The sequence below is a fragment of the Pteropus vampyrus genome, unplaced genomic scaffold, assembly GCF_000151845.1.
Source record: "Pteropus vampyrus isolate Shadow unplaced genomic scaffold, Pvam_2.0 Scaffold303, whole genome shotgun sequence".
In the NCBI taxonomy this organism is placed as follows: Eukaryota; Metazoa; Chordata; class Mammalia; order Chiroptera; family Pteropodidae; genus Pteropus; species Pteropus vampyrus.
The window spans coordinates 333684-353233 of record NW_011889084.1 but is presented as its reverse complement, the minus strand read 5'-3'; the positions used below and the strand labels follow the sequence as shown (position 1 = coordinate 353233).

Sequence of the window (19550 nt, the reverse complement as noted above, 5' to 3'; positions counted from 1 at the left end):
GTCCTCTCCTTCGGGCAGGAGTGACTCCTCCGGCACCGAGGCCAAGCTCACTGTGGTCAGCAGCTCGCTCCGGGCTTTCTCCCTTTCATACTGCCGGCTCAGGTCGCTCTCCTCCGCGAACACGCAGGAGATGTACTTGGTAGTCCGCTGCCGCCCTTCGTCTTCCATGAATCCCTGGGGGGTGAGATGAGTTTAATCACACTCAAAAGGGGATGCTGTGACACACAGGCATTCCCGTGACCCACGGGTCTGTGGCGTCGGTGTCTATTTCCTTATCGTTCCTGAGTTCCCCTGCAACCCCTCCATCTCACCGCTGGGCCCCAGGTCAGGCCCCATCGATGCTCCCTCATACGGCTTCCTGCCTCGTCACCCCTCAGGCCCTGCTTCTACAGGCCTGTGGAGGATAATGTTCTGAATCGCAGTCCCCAATGTGTGTCTGCGCCTTGAGGATGAGGCCCTAACTTGGTCTTCTGCATGTCCCCAATGCCTGGCTCAGGACTAGGCTTAAAAGAAATGGTTAGTAGGCAGTGTTTGTTATGCAAAATTCGACAGTTCAGAACTGTTGTCACAGACTGGTGACAACATTCAGCCACTGCCTGGGGGACTAATGATGAGATCATCTACCCCATCCACGTTCATTCTATCTTCTAAGACAGGGAAGAGGGGCTCTCCCAGGGCCCTTAATGGCAGAAAGAGTAACATTTTTTTTTTTATATACCAACCACATGCCATGGAAGTGCCACGTGCCCCACAATTATTAGCTTGACTATAATACTCTCTTCCAGCAAAATGGCCAAAAAGTTGGCAAGGAGAGAGTGAAGCTTAAAGGGCTGAGACAGCAGATCTGAGTTCTGAAAGGGGAATGCCAGACATGTATAATTAGCCAGCTCGATGTCCCCAGGAGCCAGACAAGTAACATAAAAGAGAGGCGGGGCTTGTGGAGCCCTGGAGAGCACCTGCTTTGTCCAAAGGGGTGTCTGGATGCCAGCCAGCTTCAGCTGGCTCCCCACACAGGAGGGCGCTTCCTGTGCTGCCACATCTGCTGACTTTTCAATGCTGACTACTCATTCATCTTTTAAAAAGTAAAAACCAACAGAAACCACAGTGAGGGGGAAATAGGACATGCCCGTGGCTGTTTTCAGCCCCCAGGGCAGCCATTTGCCTCCTTGACAGAGATGGCAGGCCTGCCTCATTTCCTGAGGTGCTGAGACATTCCTCCATAATTCCACTGTGTGCACATCCAAAGATACTGAATTGTGCAGAGGACACTCGGTGTTACCTTGACAACTTTGAATCTTTGAAGGAGACGACACAGCATTCTTGCTTCCAGTTTTCCCACATTCATGGCCACTCGGATTTCAGCTTGGGAAATTCCTTTCGTGCCTCTGCGTTCAACTGTGTGAAACAATATACTTGAACCCCAACCTCTGCAAAGGAGTCATTCTGCACAAGCCAATTCCATCCACCTTTTTAAAGCAGACATTTCAATGCAGTGAAACCAACCAACAGAAAAAAATAAATGCCTCCTCTCTCCCTCCCTCCAAGAATCTCTAGACAATACTGCTCACAGCCAATTTTAAGGGCTCGCTATCTGACTCTTCCATGTTAAAACAGTAAGTCAAGCGATCAACTGCTGATCTACTAAGTTCCAATAACAATTTTTTTACCCAGTAGCAGGGAGTTCACTCCTGCACATGAATGAACTTTTTCAGATAAATGAAATTAACTCTTTTAAAAAGCATTAAGATAATTTTTAATTAAGAACTTTAAAATTTTCCCTGTCTTTCTCAGTAGATTCAGAGGCATCGTGGACACTGATTACTGTAGTGTCCTATAATAGTCATCGGTCAGCAGGGACTATGAAAAGAAATCACGCTATTTGGTCCTATCCAAATGACCAGCAGATGATTGTCTAGTTGTTGGCTCCTGCCCTGCTACATAGTCATTGCTCAGTGCTGTTATTGTATCTCTCTCTAAGAAAAAGCCCTTTTAAGCTTACGGGTCGACTGGGGACTGGGGACTCTAGGAAGGAACCTGCTAGGAGTGGGGCAGGGTGGCAGCAAGTCCCTCCAGTAATATACACCAAAGACCTTTGACTGCTCAGAAATATTTTCCCCTTTATTTCCTGGTCCATCACACACTTGCAGCTGCCAGGTAAAACCAATCTGGATAAAGGAGGTTCTGCCGTATTGTACGTGTAGAAAATAAACATCAGAATGAAAAGAGGTGACTGGGATGTGTTCTCATAATGAACTAGTGATATGTTACTGGTGGGGTAAAATGGGTAAGGGCAGCTTTTCCCAAACGGGGTTCTGAGGAACCTATTCTGAGTGGTGGTAAGAGGTAATAAAAACTGCCAAATGGCTGTCCAAACAAGCTGCGCTGATTTGCCAGTGTCTCTGTACCTGCTGGCTGAATCAGATCTCCTGCTGCCGCCTCACCTGCTCCGTCCTCCTCCTCACACGGACCTTTGGCCACACCACCTATGGCACTAGGTCGCTGCCGTCTTTCATAGATTTTAGAGATCTCGATAAAGGGTGAGCCTTTCATCACTAGAATTCCCAGCCTGCAGCGACTCCAGACTAATTTTAGAAGACAGTACGTGGCTCTCAAATCTCTGAGTAATAATATTAATAGCTAATTGCTATAGTGCTATCTACATGCCAGGCACTACACCAAATATTTTAATCCTAGTCCTCATTACGTGCTAGGGTTGATTTTATCTCCATTTTGCAGATGATGCTTGAAGACCTTGTTGAAGTCATAGCGCTAACAAGTGGCAGAGCAGGGATTCAAACTCAGATCTGATCCAAAAGCCTAAGATTTTCAAGGGAACTGGGGTGCTTCCCTCTGTGTTACATTCTCAAGAGCAGAGCCCTCTTTTGACATGTGGGTGAAGCATCTCTCGACTCAAATGCTCGGGAACCACACGGAAACGGATGTGAGGACAGGACCTACTGAGTTCGTAGGTCTGCGTGAGCATGTCCCGCTCGTACACGATGTCCACCGGAGGCACTGCCTTGGAGATGACCTCCTCGTCGTCGTCGTCATCCTGGTCATGGTCGTCTTCGACCTTCCGTTTGAATTCCTTCAGCAGCCTGAGGCAGCGCACCATGACGTCAGTCCCTAGAAACGCAAACACATGTTTTCCAGCAATGAGTAAAACGGCGTTGTGTAGGGGGAGGGGACTTCAGCAGAGACAGAGGCTCAGAGGAAGGTCATACACAGCATCGAGTTTGGAACATTTAAAACTGCATGTCTTCGGGCTCAAGACCTGAAAATTTACTCCATAAAATGCCTTTTGTTTTTAATATAATTAGTGAACAAAGAAATGCAAAGGAATAATAAGGTGCCATGTTAGTCTGATTAGACAAACAGCAGCCTGCTGCTTGAGACAAGCTCCATGCCTGTCTTTTCACATCACCTCCCCAGCCCCCAGAACAGTGCCCAGCACACAGGAGGCACACAAGCAGTATTGCTGAAAGAATGAAAACCATCTTTCTCTGAGTGAGCCCATATCCAGGTGTGAATGAGTTCTACAACCCTTCCTGGCCATTTTGGGAGGCCTTAACCCAGTGATTCCAAGTGGGAGAATTTAGTCCAAGAAAATAGCTCCAAAGAGGTGAAGCTGCCACTATAACGCAGCATTCTGTATAGCACTAGCTTTTATGAATAATAAGAAGCAGTGATGGAAGACTGAGTGGCAATACCTGGATAAGCCACTACACACTGTGGGCTGGCGCCTGCCTTCAATCACACTGCACCTATATTCAACCTCCAAAAGCACAGTGTAGGAAAAATGACAGTGTGTGCCTATGGCTAGAATGAGAGAAAGGTACAAGGAAAAACTGAAACATCTTGACACTTTACACGTGCTAATTCATTGGATCCTGAGAACCTTAGAAGGCACTTTACAGATGTAGAAACTGAGGTACAGAGAGCTCAATTAACTTGCATCCAACAGCTTGCAAGTGACAGAGGTAAAGTGACTTGGGCAGGGCTACAGGTCTCCAACATGGGAGAAAGGGTTATGCACTAAGATGTCCTATGATTTGTGACAGTGTAGAGTAAGAATAATGTCCCTCGAAGATGTCTATGCCCTAATTCCTGGAACCTATGAATACGTTACCTTCTGTGGCAAAAAGGACTTGCAGGTGTGATTACGTTAAAGCTTTTGTTATGGTGGTGGTCAGAGGTTTTGAGATTTTCCTGGATCATCCAATGCGCCCAGTGTAATATCAGAAAGCCCTTGGGAAGAGGGAGGCAGAGTGACAGATTGGGAGATGTAATGCTGCTGGGTTTGGAGAGGGAGAAAGGAACCCTGAGCCACGGGCTGCAGGTGGCTTCTAGAAACTGGAAAAGGCCAAGGAATGGATTCTCTCCTAGAGCATCCAAAAGAAACACAGCCCTGTTGACAGCTTAATTTTAGCCCAGTGAGACCCATTTTAGACTACTGACCTCCATAACTGTAAAATAATAATCCGTGTTGTTTTAAGTCACTAAGTTTGTGGTAATTGTTACTGAACATAAACGGACGGTTTCTCCAGCAGCTTTCGACAGCACATGGAGGTACAGAATCCTTGGAACCATCACAAGGGATGGTGGCCATAAAGCCGGTCTCTGCAACCCAGCACCTCCTGTGCTGGAGCCGTGGCCACAAAGGGCCTCCCTGTGGGGTGCGAAACGCCCACACCAGAGCTTCGCAGACTGCTGTCTGAGCCAGGTCAGGTCCAACCACCCTAAGGCAGGGGAGTCTCGTGGAGACAGAGTACTTGGCTGGCTTACAGGTGAAGTTTACAAATAAGAAAGCATCTCAGGGCCCCGAACTCATCAGAGCGTTACCCTCAGAATAAGGTCTGCTGAAGCTGACCCGCCAGAACCCTGCAGGAGCGCCAATCTGGGGCAAACGGTCAGCAGGAACATGGGCAGCCTTGACAGTCCTGAGGCACCAGCTTGGGACTGACTCCCCTTTACTCCTCAACGGGACAGAAAAGCCCCCAGCTCATGACTTTTCAACAGTGGAAACGTGAAGCCCGTGTCACAGTCCAGGCCTCAGGCCTTGGCTCCCTTTGCACCTGTCATGCTCTCTCAGTTCTCTTGCTTTCCATGGCTTTGCCCTTGGTTCCAGGTGCCTGACTTCCCTCAGTTTCTCACTCCCAGGATGGGAGCCTAAAGTAACCGGGAGTGGAGACATAAGGAAGAGGGGACTCTTGGGCCCATCTGTATGGATGAAAACTATTTCAAGGCTCGGGTGACTGGGTCGGGTCCTCCCTTGGGTCAGAGGCACCTGATCCCTCGCTCACCCAGCATGCAGGCAGAACACTGACCACCAAGCCAACCCCCACAGGGTCTTCCCCTCCGTCCTCTAATCGAGCCCCTTCTAATCTCCAACCCCTCATCTCACCCTTAAAAGGTGCTCACAGAACAACCGACTGCTCCTAATAATAAAACTACCAGTTTTTGAATGGAGGCCACATCACAGATGCTGATCTCAGGTCTCCATGTGTGACATACAAGGAGTCCTCACCAGTTTTAGCGGGTAGGTGCTACCATCCTGTTGAAATTTGCTCAAACTCTCACCTTTTAGAAAATGAGGATTTACCAGGAAGTCTGCTTTAGAGCCCAGGCCCTAAACCTTTGATGACATACGGCCCCGGATGGAAAGATGTCCATGTGACTGAGAGCAGTGGCGACCTGGGGCCAGCGACACTGGCTTCTGCGTCAGTGGCAGCACAACGCATCACTTGGCGGAACAGACCGGCATGTTCTCAGCAACCACCCAATGTTCTTTCTTCCACTCCTTTTTAACTTCCTTGAGGGGCTCATTAGCCAAGAAAAGATACACAGAGCAGCTCTCCAAATAAACACAAGCGGAAGAGGAGAAATGTTACTAAACTCATGGCCTCGAAGGGCAACAAAAAAAAAACCCCTTCTCGGTCTTGAAGCCTCTGCTTTGCACAGCATCAAGGTGGCAACTGTTCCCTCTTCTCTGCTCCTAGAGCATGGACACCTACTCCATCAGTCTTCTCCAAATGGCACAGCTGCCTCCTCTGCTGACAGATGGATGGATGGTCAGAGGAGTGTGGGGATAAACAGGCTCCGGGGCAGGCAGATGCACATCGATCTCGGCTCTACAATCTCCCATTTCTGTAACTTTGGGGAAATGATTTAATATAGCTGTTTCCTACTTGGTAAAATGATATGACAGTGTTCTCTATCTCACAGCTTAGTGTTAGGGTGACCCCAGATAATGTCTGTACAGAGGCTAGCACGGAGCGATCACTCGACCCGAACACCGTGCACTTGCTGTGGGCCAGGCATTGTGCTAGGGGCATTACCTGAATGAACCCAACAAATCTCAGTCCGAGGCTAGCAGGCCTCTGTAAGCCCCATGGTACAGATGTGGAAGCTGAGGCCCAAAGAGGTTAAGTGACTTGCTCAAAGTGATGGAACTATGAAATGGCAGAGCTAGGATTTAAGCCCAAGCTGTGTGAAGCTCCCAACCAACACAGCAGTTATCTTTAATGGTATCACCAGCACCTGGCACAGTGTAGAGGATGACAAACATTAGATGAATTAAAGACAGTTGGTCCCTTCTTGCCACGTAGGAAAGCCCCATAGCTGGCCTAAGGTCATGGTGGCCTGGCTCCTGGAGATAGGTGGGAACTTGCCCCTGCTCCGGTCCTGAGCATGGGATTCAGGAGGGCCCCTGGACAGGCAGGCTGTTGGCCGGGGGAGGTGAGGGTGATGCCCAAGGACCAGGTGGCTGCTCACTGCAATCACACTGGACACTGTGAGCCCCAGGACTGACAAGGAGCTTGCGACCCAAGGGAGGCAAGTCTCCAGCGCACCATGAGTGGAGGGTGGCCTTGCGCGCCCTCGGTTGCTGGTGAGGTTTCGGGCCATGGGGGTCTGCAGCCCCGCTCATCCTACACGCGCAGCTGACCGCTCTGCTGCAAATCCCAACCGTGCCGACATTCTCCTGTGGGAAACCCCGGCCACTCACCCGAGCTATGTCTGCTCCAGTCCTTCTCAGCATATCGACCACAGAAACGTTTCCCTTCCCCGCGCCATGTCGTATGCGCCCTTACTTTGCAAAATGTTGTTAGCGAGGAAGTGTGCACAGCGGTTAAGAATCTACACTCTCCTGCCAGAGCTGGTGTGTGAACTGGGCAAGCTTGTTGCCTTCCTTCAGCCTCAACCATCCTGCCCGCAAACTAGGGCTGCCACGATGTCCAGCCTCAAGGGGGAAACTGCCTGAGAGAAGGCAGGTACAGGAACGAAGTGCGGCCTGTGCTTCAGGTTCCAGGCGACAACTCGGGATTAGTTTCACTGGCCCTTTATATATTTCCCACAGTTCTAGAATTTTATCAGCCTCCGAATTTAAATGTTTACCAGTAAAATCCCTTCAGCTCATACTTGCCCTTTTTAAGGAGCCTGTTCCAGACCACAAATCAGCTAAGGCAGCGAGAGGAAGACTCCAGGCAGCACAGCCAGGCAGGGGAACACAGCCTAGCAGTCCATCTGAGCTGCCACCTCAGCTACCAGCAATTCCCTGAGGGACTGCTGGCCTGCTAATGGCAACCGCTGACACCAGGGTGCAGGGCTTTCTTTCCAGGAACAAAAGGCAGGAGAAAGAACCACTGCACAAGCTTTCAAGCACATGGGATTTCAGGTTATCTAAAAATGTGGTGTGCTGATATCAGCAGTCCAACACAAAGGGATCATGCAGCTCTTTTGTGTCCAAGATCCAGGACAGGCTGACCTTAGCATGAAGAAATAATGGCTTAATTTAGACATTTTGAAGACCCAGAAAAGAAGGGAAGGGTGAATCTTGACTGAGCACCTAGTAGTAGCCAGGCACCGTGTCAGGTGCTTTTAGGGGCTATTTTACTTAATCATGTGTGGACTCTGCAAGTTACTATTGCCTTTTGTAAGAGAAAGGAAGTCGAAGCTCAGAGGGGTCCAGTGATTTGACCAATGTCTTAGACCTAGCAAGTGGCTTTTCTTCCACACTAGGCCACCTGGCTAGGTTAGAATTTCAAATTTCTACCAGAAAGTATCATTGTAAAGGAAAACCCAGAGTAGCTATGAAGTGGAACCAACAGCCTCTGTTTCTCAAATTCCCAATGAAAACTCTCACCGAGCTCCTGGCAGAATGGTACTCACAACTGTGATCATCCCAGGAAAGAACAAAAACAAGATGAGAACAAACAAGCACCAGGACAGATTTCTTCTTAAAGAGCCACAAGCCAGGGGGAAGTCCTACTGGTGAGCCAGGTAGATGTTATATAAATTCAGAGTGTTACTCTCCCCCCAGTCCCCACCAATACACACACACACACACACACCCTGGATGTGAGCCAGGCTGGTCAGTGCTAGGGAGTCATTAAGACAGTCTGGGACTCGAACAATAAGCAAGCCAATGGGATACTCTGAGGAGGTAACTCAGCCTTAAGTAACTGCAGAGAGGATGGCCAGGGGCTGGAAACACTGAGTTAAGGGTGGCTCCCAGAATGACAGAAGAGGGTGCTGGAGCCCATGCCCAGAGGTTAAAAGTATAGGCTCTGGAGTCAGTCCATCTAGGGTGGACCTGCCTCTGCCACTCAGCAGCTGTATAACTGTGGACAAGTGAAATGACCTCTCTGTACCTCGGGGTGCTCAGCTATAAAATGGGGACAGGACTAGTGTCATGCCAGGACAGTGCCTGGCATGACAGGAGTGCTCAGTAAGTAGGGCTTTCATCCTTGCTACTATCACTACTCCAACCTTGGAAAACACAACTCTTGAGAATAAGAGCCATACCTAGTCACCCAGGCTGAAAACGTCAGATAGCTTGAGGCCTTTGACACAATTTCACAGCATCTATTCTGCATTGGGCCCAGAACAGGTAAGATGAATAGGACGGCGTCCCTTCCCCTGCTGAGAGAGAGACCAAGCAACGCAGGAAGACGGTATGCTTGGGCCTCACACGAGCCTGGCTTGGAGTTCTGGCTCTACCCTGGATAAGCTGCTATACTCTGAGCCTCAGGCTCCTCATCCACAAAACAGGGATAATTGTAACAACAAATCTAGACCAACCTGGGGGTAAGGACGAAATGGTGAATGCGTGCAAGTGCTCAGCATGCCATCCAGCTGGGTGACCAATGAGAAGCTACAGCACGCTCAGGGCCCTACTGCTAGCATACAGAGTTGGTAAATGAGAAACAGGCAAGATGGGACTAGCAAGGGAAGGTAGAGAGGAGCTAACATTTGGCGGGGAGGGTATTAAAGGATATGTAAGAATTATCTGGCAGAAGAGGATAGGTATTCCAGACAAAGTTGGAAGGCATCAGCAAAGGCACAGAGGATAGGCTCATATGGGGAAGTGGTGGTTTTTTATCTTATTATTATATTGTTTATCTTAATTATTAATGATTGTAATTATTCATCGATTTTTTATTCAAGGTCCTTAAATCAATTTTCTCACTTTTAACTTAAAGAAATCATGCTATTTTAAACTGTGTTCCCTCATCACCATTTTCTAGGCTTTAAACTTTTCCGACAATCTTTTTCTTCTCTATGCTCACCCTTTACCCTTTTGTGTTTCTAATCTTCATTCTTTTTAAAGCTCTTTTAAACATTTGTATTCATGTTATTGCATATTAATCCTTCTTAATATGGCTCATCCCTCTTTCTTAGCTTGTACACTTTAATCCTACTATAATTTTTAACATGTCCCCTTTTGTCCTTTAAATGACCTTTAATTTAGTTTGCTATATCCCATTATATGTTGCTTGGTTTTGTTTTTTATTTTAACAGTTTTATTGAGATATAATTCACATACCACACAATTTTCCCACTTAAGTATGAGTCAATGATTATTCAGTATGTTCACAAGTATGTGCACCTGCCACTAGTCAATTTTAGAACATCTTCATCATCTTAAACCCTTTAGCTGTCACCTCTCTGTGCCCCCATCCAGCCCTAAACACTCACTAATCTTCTAGATTCCCTATTCTGGATTTTCCTATAAATGGAATCATATAGTAATGGCCTGTTGTGATTGGCTTCTTTCTCTATCAAATGGTCTTGGCACCCTTGTCAAAAATTAGTTAACGACATGAATGGAGGAAGGTATTTGCAAACGACGCTTCTGACGGGGTCTAAATATATAGAGAACTCACACAACAACAACAACAACAACAACAACAACAAAACAATCCAATTAAAAAATGGGCAGAGGATCTGAACAGACACTTCTCCCAAGAAATACAAATGGCCAACAGACATATGAAAAGATGCTCAACTTCACTAGCTCTTAGGGAAAATGCAAATCAAACCACAATGAGATACTACCTCGTACCTGTTAGAATGTCTATCATCAATAGGACAAGTAATAACAAGTGTTGGAGAGGCTGTGGGGAAGAGGAAACCCTTGGGCACTGCTGGTGGGAATGTAAATTGGTGCAGCAACTATAGAAAACAGTATGGAGGTGTCTTGAAAAGATTAAGAACAGAATTACCACATGACCCAGCAATCCCTTTTCTGGGTCTCTACCCGCAATATTTGAAAACATTTATCCATAAAGATATATGCCCCCGATGTTCACTGCAGCATTATTCATGGTGGCCAAGACATGGAATCAACCGAAATGCCCTTTGATAGATGACTGGGTAAAGAAGATGTGGTATATATATACAATGGACTATTACTCAGCCATAAGAAATTATGAAATACTGTCATTTTCAACACCATGAATGGATCTTGAGATTATCATGCTAAGTGAAATTAGTTGAGAACCACATGATTTCACTTATGTGGGATATAAAACTGAGAGCAACAAATGAACACAACAAACAAACAGGGACTCAAGGACACGGACAACAAACAGTTCAGTGGTTACCAGAGAGAAAGCGGAGGGAAGGTAGATAGGATAAAGGGGGTCAAATATATGGTGATACAAAGAAATTTAGCTTTGAGTGGTGAACACGCAATGCAATATATGAATGACGTATTATTGAATTGTATACTTGAAATCTATATAATTTTATTAACCAATGTCACTCCAATAAATTTAATTAAAAAAAAAAATCAGTTGACCACAGACGTGTGGGTTTATTTCTGGACTTGCAATTCCATTCCATTGATCTCTGTCTACCCTTGTGTCAGTAGTATGCTGTCTTAATTACTATCACTTTATATAAGTTTTGAAATTTGGAAATGTGGGTCCTCCTAGTTTCTTCTTTTTCGGGACTGTTTTAGCTTTCTGGGTCCCTTGCAACTCCATATGAATTTGAGAATTAGGTTGTTAATTTCTACCAAGTCGGCTGGGACTCTGACAGGAACTACTCAATCTGAAGATCAGTTTGGGGAGCACTGTGTGGTACGATGTTGTCTTCTAATCCACGAACAGGGGACGTTTTCCCATTTACCCAGATCTTAAATTTCTGTCAACAATGTTTTATAGTTTTCAGAGTATGCATTTTGTACTTCTTTTGTTAACTTTATTCTTAAGTATTTTATTGCTTTTGATGCTATTTTCTTAATTTCATTTTTGGATTGTTCATTTAAAATTGTATAGAAATACAACTGATTTTTGTATATTCATCTTGTTTTCTGCAAATTTTGCTGAACTTGTGTTTTATTTCTTAGGAGTTATGGTGTAACATCTGTGGGAAGAATCCACATCATAAACAGGCAGATACAGATGCTAGGACTCCCACCCCATCCTCTTCAATGCTCATTGCCTTGTCACTGAACTTGGAATATCTGCTCAAATGACCATCTCGGGCATTAGACGCAAGGAGCATGACTTCTGTCAACTGCTTCCAATCGTGATCATTTTTAATTTCTCTCTCTCTTCCCCCGTCCTCAGCACAATTTAATAAACACAGGATGACTATTAAACACTTGAAGAAATGAATCTAAATTTGCAAAAGAGATCAGATCAAGTTGACTGTTTTCATTACCAAGGTTTTTTTTGCTTCTTATAAAATAGATCACTGCAGCTTTCTGTAAGGCATTTGAAATATGCCTAAATCCAAGCTCTTTATGGGCTTTTAGAAACAACTCATAGATATCCAGGCACACCTGTAAATTTACATGAAGTAATACATCATCTTTATTTATTATTTAAGCCTTATCTACTCCATAATGCCTTAGAGGGAAGATTTTATGTTAATTTTGGATGACAAAGCTCAAGGCAAAAAAAGACTAACACTGCATTTATCCCTTGTCTCTTATACAAGAAAAGTAACTAAAGTGGCATCTAATTAAATTAAATTTGCTTAACATTTATTTAGCACCTACTCTGTTCCAAGCAGACACCGCATAGGCATTAAGGATGGAAAGTATGTGAGAGGTATGGCCACTACCCTCAAGGAACTCACACAATAACTGGAAATAGTCACACAAATGACTGAGACAGTGTGACATGGGATGTGAGGGGAAGGTTGACCATGAGACTGAGCAGCAGAGTGGTGGGAGACAAGACTAACTACCATGGGGATGAGATGAGCCTCTTTGCACAGTTAAGATGGGATCACTGTGCATGTATGTGACAATCTAAAAATTCTGTTGTCATTATATGGGGTGCCTGCCCTCTTTATCTGGAGTAAGGAGCCGAAGTCACCACTTTCCTCAATACCCAGGCAGCGTTCTAGGGTACTGACCCTCCTCAGAGGGCTCATCTTCCCAGCACTAGGCCTCAAGATAACTGGGACCACTCACTGAGTGACAGGCCCTATGAGCATGATCATACCTTCAAGGTCAGGTGGATAACATACCAGCATGGAGCTGGCTGTGGATGCCACAGCAGGAAGCAGGTGCCTCTGGAGAATGTGGAAGGCGGGCCCCACGGAAAGGGGGCAGCACCTCTCGGCCTTTGCTAACTGCTGTTAAAGAAATGCAGTTCGATGTTGTCTAGTTTTATTTTTATAGAGAAGTTTAAAGGCTAACTTTTTAGGTGATTTTTAAATGCCAGAAATTAATTCAATTAAAACAAACTGTGAGCCAAACAAAACGCACTGCTGGATGTGGCCTATGGGCCACCAGCTTATGGCCTCTGTTCTGTATATGCTGTCACCTGGAAGCCCCACAACACTCTGGAATGTTGTATTATTATCCCCAGATAATCCCGAAGAGAAAACTGAGGCACAGAGAGGTTAACACTTGCTGAGGGTCACCCCAACAGGGAGTGACAGAGCAAGAAATCTAGCCCAGGGCTGTCTTACACTACAGTCCATCCAGGTGTCTTTACTTTCAAGGGGTTGGTTTGAATTTCTAGGGACTGCAAGCCTAGAAGAAGCTTTGCTCCAGAGCTGCTTGCCCAACAAGAGAGGTTCTTCAAGGATATTTCCTTCTTAGTTTCTCTTCACTTTAAAAATAAAATTACTCGTCTATTTATTTTTAATGCCTTTCTTACAACAGATCCACAGGTCAGGACTATTTTAAACCTTCAGATAAGCACACTTCCAAATCCTCCAACAGTTAAGTCTCCAGCACACTTCTTGGTTCCTGGAACCTTTTCTTCCTTGCCACAGGGCCCAGCAGTACTTCTTAGATTCCTGTCTACTTAAAGGATGATGCCACCCACTCTTTCCCCTGAGGAATTCCAGTCATTCAACCAGTCACACACTTGTCATCATTGAAAGGACTCGAAGATGAGGTCTGCTCTAGAGGGGCTTCTCTTCCTCCAAGATGCACCTTTTTGTTTAGATACTTGCTGTGTGGTAACATGTGTGTGTTCCCATCTCCTCCACTAGACTTTCCTCAGGCACAGGGCTAGACGGGGTGGGCAGTGAGCCCACTAAGTGAGGAAACAGGAAAGAGACAGAGTTCCCTCACACTGGAATTTCAGAGTCACTCAACGAGTATGAACGCCTTCCTTCTGCAGGCAGAGCTAAGTGTTGCGTCTGTCCCCATTCAGCGCACATTGAAAGTCTATTTCCTTTAGAATGTTGATGGCCTTGTTCCAAGGTCTTCCAGCATCAGTTACTACTGGGCAGTCGGATGTCTGCTCCTTGGAAGCTCTTTATCCCCAGATGTCTGAAGTCTCAGGATGCCGGATCTTGGTGCAGGGTTCTTTATGTTCATTATGCTAGGTACCTGATAGGTCTTTTGATCTGGAGCCTTAGTCCTTCAGATCTGGGAAAACTCCTGGTGTCATTTCTCATCCTCTCCTCCGCTCTAGTCCCCAGGACACATTCCCTCCCTCCCTCCCTCTCTGGAGCCCCCATTGAGTGAATGCTGAACTTTCCAGGCTCAGCCTCTTAGTTTCAACTTAGCTTTCCCATTTTCTATCTTGTTTGAGTTTTTGTTCTTTCTGGGAGATTTTCTCAACTTTATCTCACTATCTTCCCTTCCACTAAATCTTTTATTGCAATAGTCATATTTCTTTTACTTCTAAGGGCTCTTTTTTATTTTCCGCCATGTCCCTTCCTTATAGTCTCTTATTGTTGTTTCATGGATACAATCTCTTTTCTTCTCTCTCCGAGGATTTTTAAACGTTTGCTTCTGCTCCTCACTATATTTCTATTTCCTAAGTCTGCTTATTTCTCTTACATCCATACTAGAGATTTCCTCAGATGTTGGATAAAGCATTAAAATGCTGCCCCAAAGCCCTGTGTTTTAGGTGTTTTGGGAGGAGGAAGAATTGAGTGAGCTTCCATGAAGGGTGAGTAGGCAGGGGCCAGCTCTTTTGATGGAGAACCTCTAAAGTTCAGTATCTAGAGGACTTTTCTCTTGGACTCGTTAGTTTCTGCAGAAAAGAAGCCTCCGGCCTCTGGCCTAGGGGACTGTAAGTCTGGCTGTCAGTGTTCTAAGAGCCAAACCGGGAATGGCAGTGAGGAGACTCTCATCTTTTAGTGCAGAGAGACTGTCACCTAAGCCCCGTTTTCAGCACAGTACACTGTCCCCAGCTGGGTCTCATGTCTGTGAGTCTAGAATCCCTCTGGTGCATCTTCTCTTGGGATAAGTCCAGACTTGTGTCTCTGAGGGAAGGGATTCTGCCCTGGATGTGCACAGAAGGGGAGGGGACCTGGGGGGGGCAATGGCTTTCCACAAAGTCTATTGACCGATTCTCCTGTCTCCAGCCCCATCCACACCTGTGCTTTCAAAGGTATGTGGAATCTTCATATTTTCAGTTGATTTTGGGTTTTAGAGGTATCAGTTCTAGGCTATTGCCCTTCATAGGCATTTAGCTTTCCCAATCCACTCAGTTACCATTTGTCTGTCTGTCTTTGGGTACCAAAATGTTGTTGACAACTCTCTCTGCTGTCACATCCTGGCCTCTTATCTTTGTCCTTGCAGGTTTGCTCCTTTTATATCCCTTATCATTACTAGAGTAGAATTTGGGAAGAGCCTATCATCTTTTACTGAAAGCTCTGACCTTTAGTTTTTTCAATGATGTTGCTTAATCAGGAGGGGTAAATAGCATGATACGAAAATCAGGAATGGAGAAAAATAAAGGACTAAGGAAAGTTTTTAAAGTTGTATGGCCACTGTCCCTAGTTTAACTTTTTTAGAAGGTTCAAATCCTACCTCTGCTGCTTATGGACTGCTCAACCTTACATAGGTTATTCAGCATCTCTGAACTTTAATTGTCTTATGTGTAAAATGGTGATACTATCTCCTGCCTAGTGGGGCTAGATGATGGGATCATGCAACACAGACTATGTACTTTAGCGAGTTAGTGTAAGAAGGACAAGACGAACTTGTTCTTTGGACACCATGAATTTGTGACGTTAGAGGGACAGCTACATAAAGATGTTTGCCAGAAGTAAGAATTGCGTTCATTGGACAATCATTTCCTGAGCACTCTTTTATAGAAGATCCCAAGTTAGGCACAGAGGAATAAAGGGCTGAAAAAATATGTGAAATCATCCCACAGCAGCCAGAGGTGATGAGATAAGCTGGAGCTTAGGCAGGAGGAATGAAAGCCGGCCATGCAGCCCAGGAAAGAGAGGCCAAGACTGTCTTTACCTTTCTTTGTCTTACAAGGTCCACATTCAGGGTGGATTTCTTGTAAGGGAAGAGACACCACCTTGGCCAGGCCGGCATTCAGCATGTACTGGTACAGACGCTTAAACGTCCTTTCGCACAGTCCCTGCCAAAACAAAAGTTAAAGCTCTTAGGTACAAGCAAGGTGTCTGAAACTACTAAAGAGTCATGTAAACGAATACCAGTTCCAGACCTAAGCTAACTGGTTATTTTGAATGAGGACATACTGGCGGTATTAATGAGGAAAGACTGCTAAGCTACCGTGTCAAGGGAACAAAACAAGGTCCAGAATTAATAATTCTACCTTTTGATTACAAGAGGAGAAAAGAGACTTTCCTAAAGAGATCCTGGAAGGATACAAAGGAGTGAGAATGAGAAAGAGGGAAGTAGAAACAGGAGACTTTTCGCTGCATACCTTTTCATACTGTTTTGATTTTTTTTTTTTTAACGCCTACAGCACCTGGTATTCCAAGGTGGTCTCCCATCCAAGTACTAACCAGGCCAGACCCTACTTAGCTTCCGAGATCAGACGAGATCAGGCGTGTTCAGGGTGGCATGGCCGTAGATCTGTTCTGATTTTTCAACCAAGTAAGTATATTAATTATTAACACACACACACACACACACACACACACAAACACACACACCCTCCTACGGACAGTGGAACAAATAGAAAAATATTAAAAACGTTTAAAAAAGTTTTAGTCAATCTGTGTAGTTTCATCATCCACCTTGTCACTCATATTTCTGCAAAGTGGTACAACCCAAATTACCATAAGTGCATCTGAACTGAGCGAGTTGCCAACAAGCAGCCTCCAGAACTGGCCATGCTTTTTCATCTCTCTCTTTATATATTTTTTAAAGTAATTTACTTGCCAACATTGAAAAGTGAGAAATTTCATATAAAAATTCAGATTCTGACTTTTCTTGAAAAACAAGATCTGGCAACAAATCCCAAGACTTTGGTTCCTCAGGGCAGCAGTCAGGGGGAGCCCAGGACAGCTGCTCCCTCCAGACTGGCACACGGGTCCCCGAAGTGCCATGGCTTTCACGTTCCCATGAGGCCCTTACACAATGGCTGAAAGTCAGTTCCCATCTTTCACCGTTTTTCTGTTGCTTTTCTCTTATGGAAGTTAAAAGGATAATTAAATATTTCTTGAGTTTACATTGATATCAATCCATACTTCTCCACTTCTTCACCTGAACGGTTTTACTCATTTACGCTGCCCTCCCTGCCACTGCTGGCATTGGATTTGTAACCCCTTGAACAGTAAGACAAGTTACTACTATTGTAAGTTACGGGCTGAATGACAGGAGGCCTCACGACTAAGAGTTGTTAGTGGAGTCTTACAGGTTTCCTCTTACACTCTGGGGAGAGAGAGGGAGTAAATGTCTGTGGGCCGCTGCCACCACGTATATGTGATCAACCCTCAGACCAGCCAGCTCTCCAGCCGTTGGGCAGCAGAACATATGGCTATCAAAGAAATACGGATGACTCACATATGGCTCATTCAAACTCACTGGCTTGGAAATGGCATCTATCGTTAATCTAGTTGTGCTCCTGGCATCATGGAAAGGCCCTTTGGAAACTCATTCATCAAACTCCAGCCCTCAGCATATGGTCCTGAGCCCCAGCCCATACTAAGTGAGGGAGGATGATGTAGCCCTGCCTTCTGGGGGGCTGCCAGCAAGGGCTCACACAATCTGCCAGCAAAAAGAGAAAGAAGCAGTGGGAGACCTCCCCCCCCCACTAAAGTTAGCATCTACATGGCATCGACCACATCTACAGGCTAAGTACTCACTAAATCCTGCCAGGTGGCTCTGACCTCTATTTCTAACTGCCAAGTGAATGTCTCAGAAGATCCTCATACTCAATAAGTCCTGAAATCAAATTTGCTGTGTGTCTCCTCCTCATCCAAACTTCTTTCTATACTCTCCATTTCATGCGTAAATTCATTCACAAATATTTACTGAGCTTTCACGCTGGGCCAGGCACTCTCCTCGCAGAGGGGGTCAGCAGGGACTAGACATGGTCCCTGCCCTCAAGCTCCAGTCTGCTTCTGGGAGGGGCAAGCAGGTGAGACTGGCTCTACATCCTGGCTTTGGTCACTCACCAAGTCCTGCTAGTGTCACCTCCAAAATGTCTCTCAAACATTTCCAGCCAGTCACCCACCAAGCCCGAGGCAAGAGCGTCCACCTCGTTGCCACACTTCCCATCTCCCGTCAGTCTGCCAGTTCATGTCCTTCTGGCAACTTCTCTACTTCTAAACTACCACCAGCACTTTATCGGGCTAAAAGTTAAAGTCCAACCTCCTCTGCCTGGCACTCAAGACCTTTCTTATCTGGCCCCAACTCTCCTTTCTAGCCACATCTCTTACTACTCTTGCCCAAGTACACTGCTCACTGGATGACTGCCAACCTCTGACAAGTCTCACAGCCTCACGCAATGACACACTTTTGCTCAAGCCATCCTCCTTCACTGGAAATGCTACTTCTCCTCTGTCTCCTTTGGCAACACTTAATTTTCAAAGCCCAGCTCAGCTGCAACTTTCTCTACAAAGCTTCTCTCAGATCTCTGGAGAAAGTACATCTCTCTTTTCACGGAGCTCAGACACATCTTTCTAAGTAGCGCTCTGGCTTGTGTGTTCATCTCTGCCCCTCCAGTCAGGCTGCTCCACGACAGCGCAAGACCTGTTATCCTCATTCCTTTTTGTCATCTCAGTGTGGAACACAGTTCTGACTCAAAGTAAATACTCACTAAAGTTTCTGTTGAATGAATAAATGAAATAATATCCCCTGTAACAGTTGAATCTTGTTGTTTAGATTGTCCACAGTGCTGACTTGAGACTGGACATGCCCAGCCTCTCCCCTCAAGTGACTCAGTAAGGCAGAGGGTTTCAGTCTCCAATGTCCACATGGGCTGGACAAGAAATCTAAAGAACAAAGTGGGCAGATATTCGTTCATTAAGCAATTTTCTTCATTTCTATTAGGGCCTCTCAAGAAGAGGACTTAACAGTCGACTTTTTATTTTCTACCTTTGATAGAGACTCAGATAGAGAACTATTTCTTTCCTACCATAAACAGCAGTGCACATGTAATGACAAATGGCACCTACTCTCTGCCTCAGTGTCTGGGGGTGACAGAAGCAGAGAGTCTCAGGGGAGCTGGCCAGTGCATAGCTAGCTCCATCTAAAACTGTTGTCACAAGAGACTGAAGGCCCACACTTGCCAGAGCTTCTGCTATTTCAAGGGGAGCCAGAAACAGATTTTTTATGTGAAATCTCAGTTTTTAAAAAATGCTAGGTCAAATTTATTTTTAACGATGTACAGGCCAAATCTGAGCAACAAGCCTCGGTTTGTAACCTCTACTTTAAAGAGACTTGGACATGCCATTGAATCTAGCAATTGGGGAGAGACTGCTTCCACCCAGAACAATGAAATCAGAGACTAGAGCTTCGCCAACGCAGTCCAAGGATCATCCTGGTGTCTACAATCAGACTCTACACCATGTTCCTTTGGGGACTAATTACTGTTACCCTAAAATTTTGACTTTAAATTTTAAGTTCT

At 45.6% G+C, this 19550-nt stretch overlaps 1 protein-coding gene and 1 pseudogene across 1 annotated transcript in view; both read right to left on the bottom strand.

The window, feature by feature from the left end:
• The window catches only part of GTF3C1 (general transcription factor IIIC subunit 1), a 74148-nt gene that overhangs the window by 44190 nt on the left and 10408 nt on the right, over positions 1-19550 (bottom strand). The window contains exons 6-8 of the mRNA XM_023521464.1: positions 15965-16088; positions 2959-3126; positions 1280-1395 (exon numbers count right to left, since the gene is read on the bottom strand). Coding sequence (XP_023377232.1) covers positions 1280-1395; positions 2959-3126; positions 15965-16088 — 408 coding nt within the window. The remainder of the gene's footprint in view (positions 1-1279; positions 1396-2958; positions 3127-15964; positions 16089-19550) is intronic.
• Positions 16431-16549, bottom strand: LOC111730238 (annotated as a pseudogene).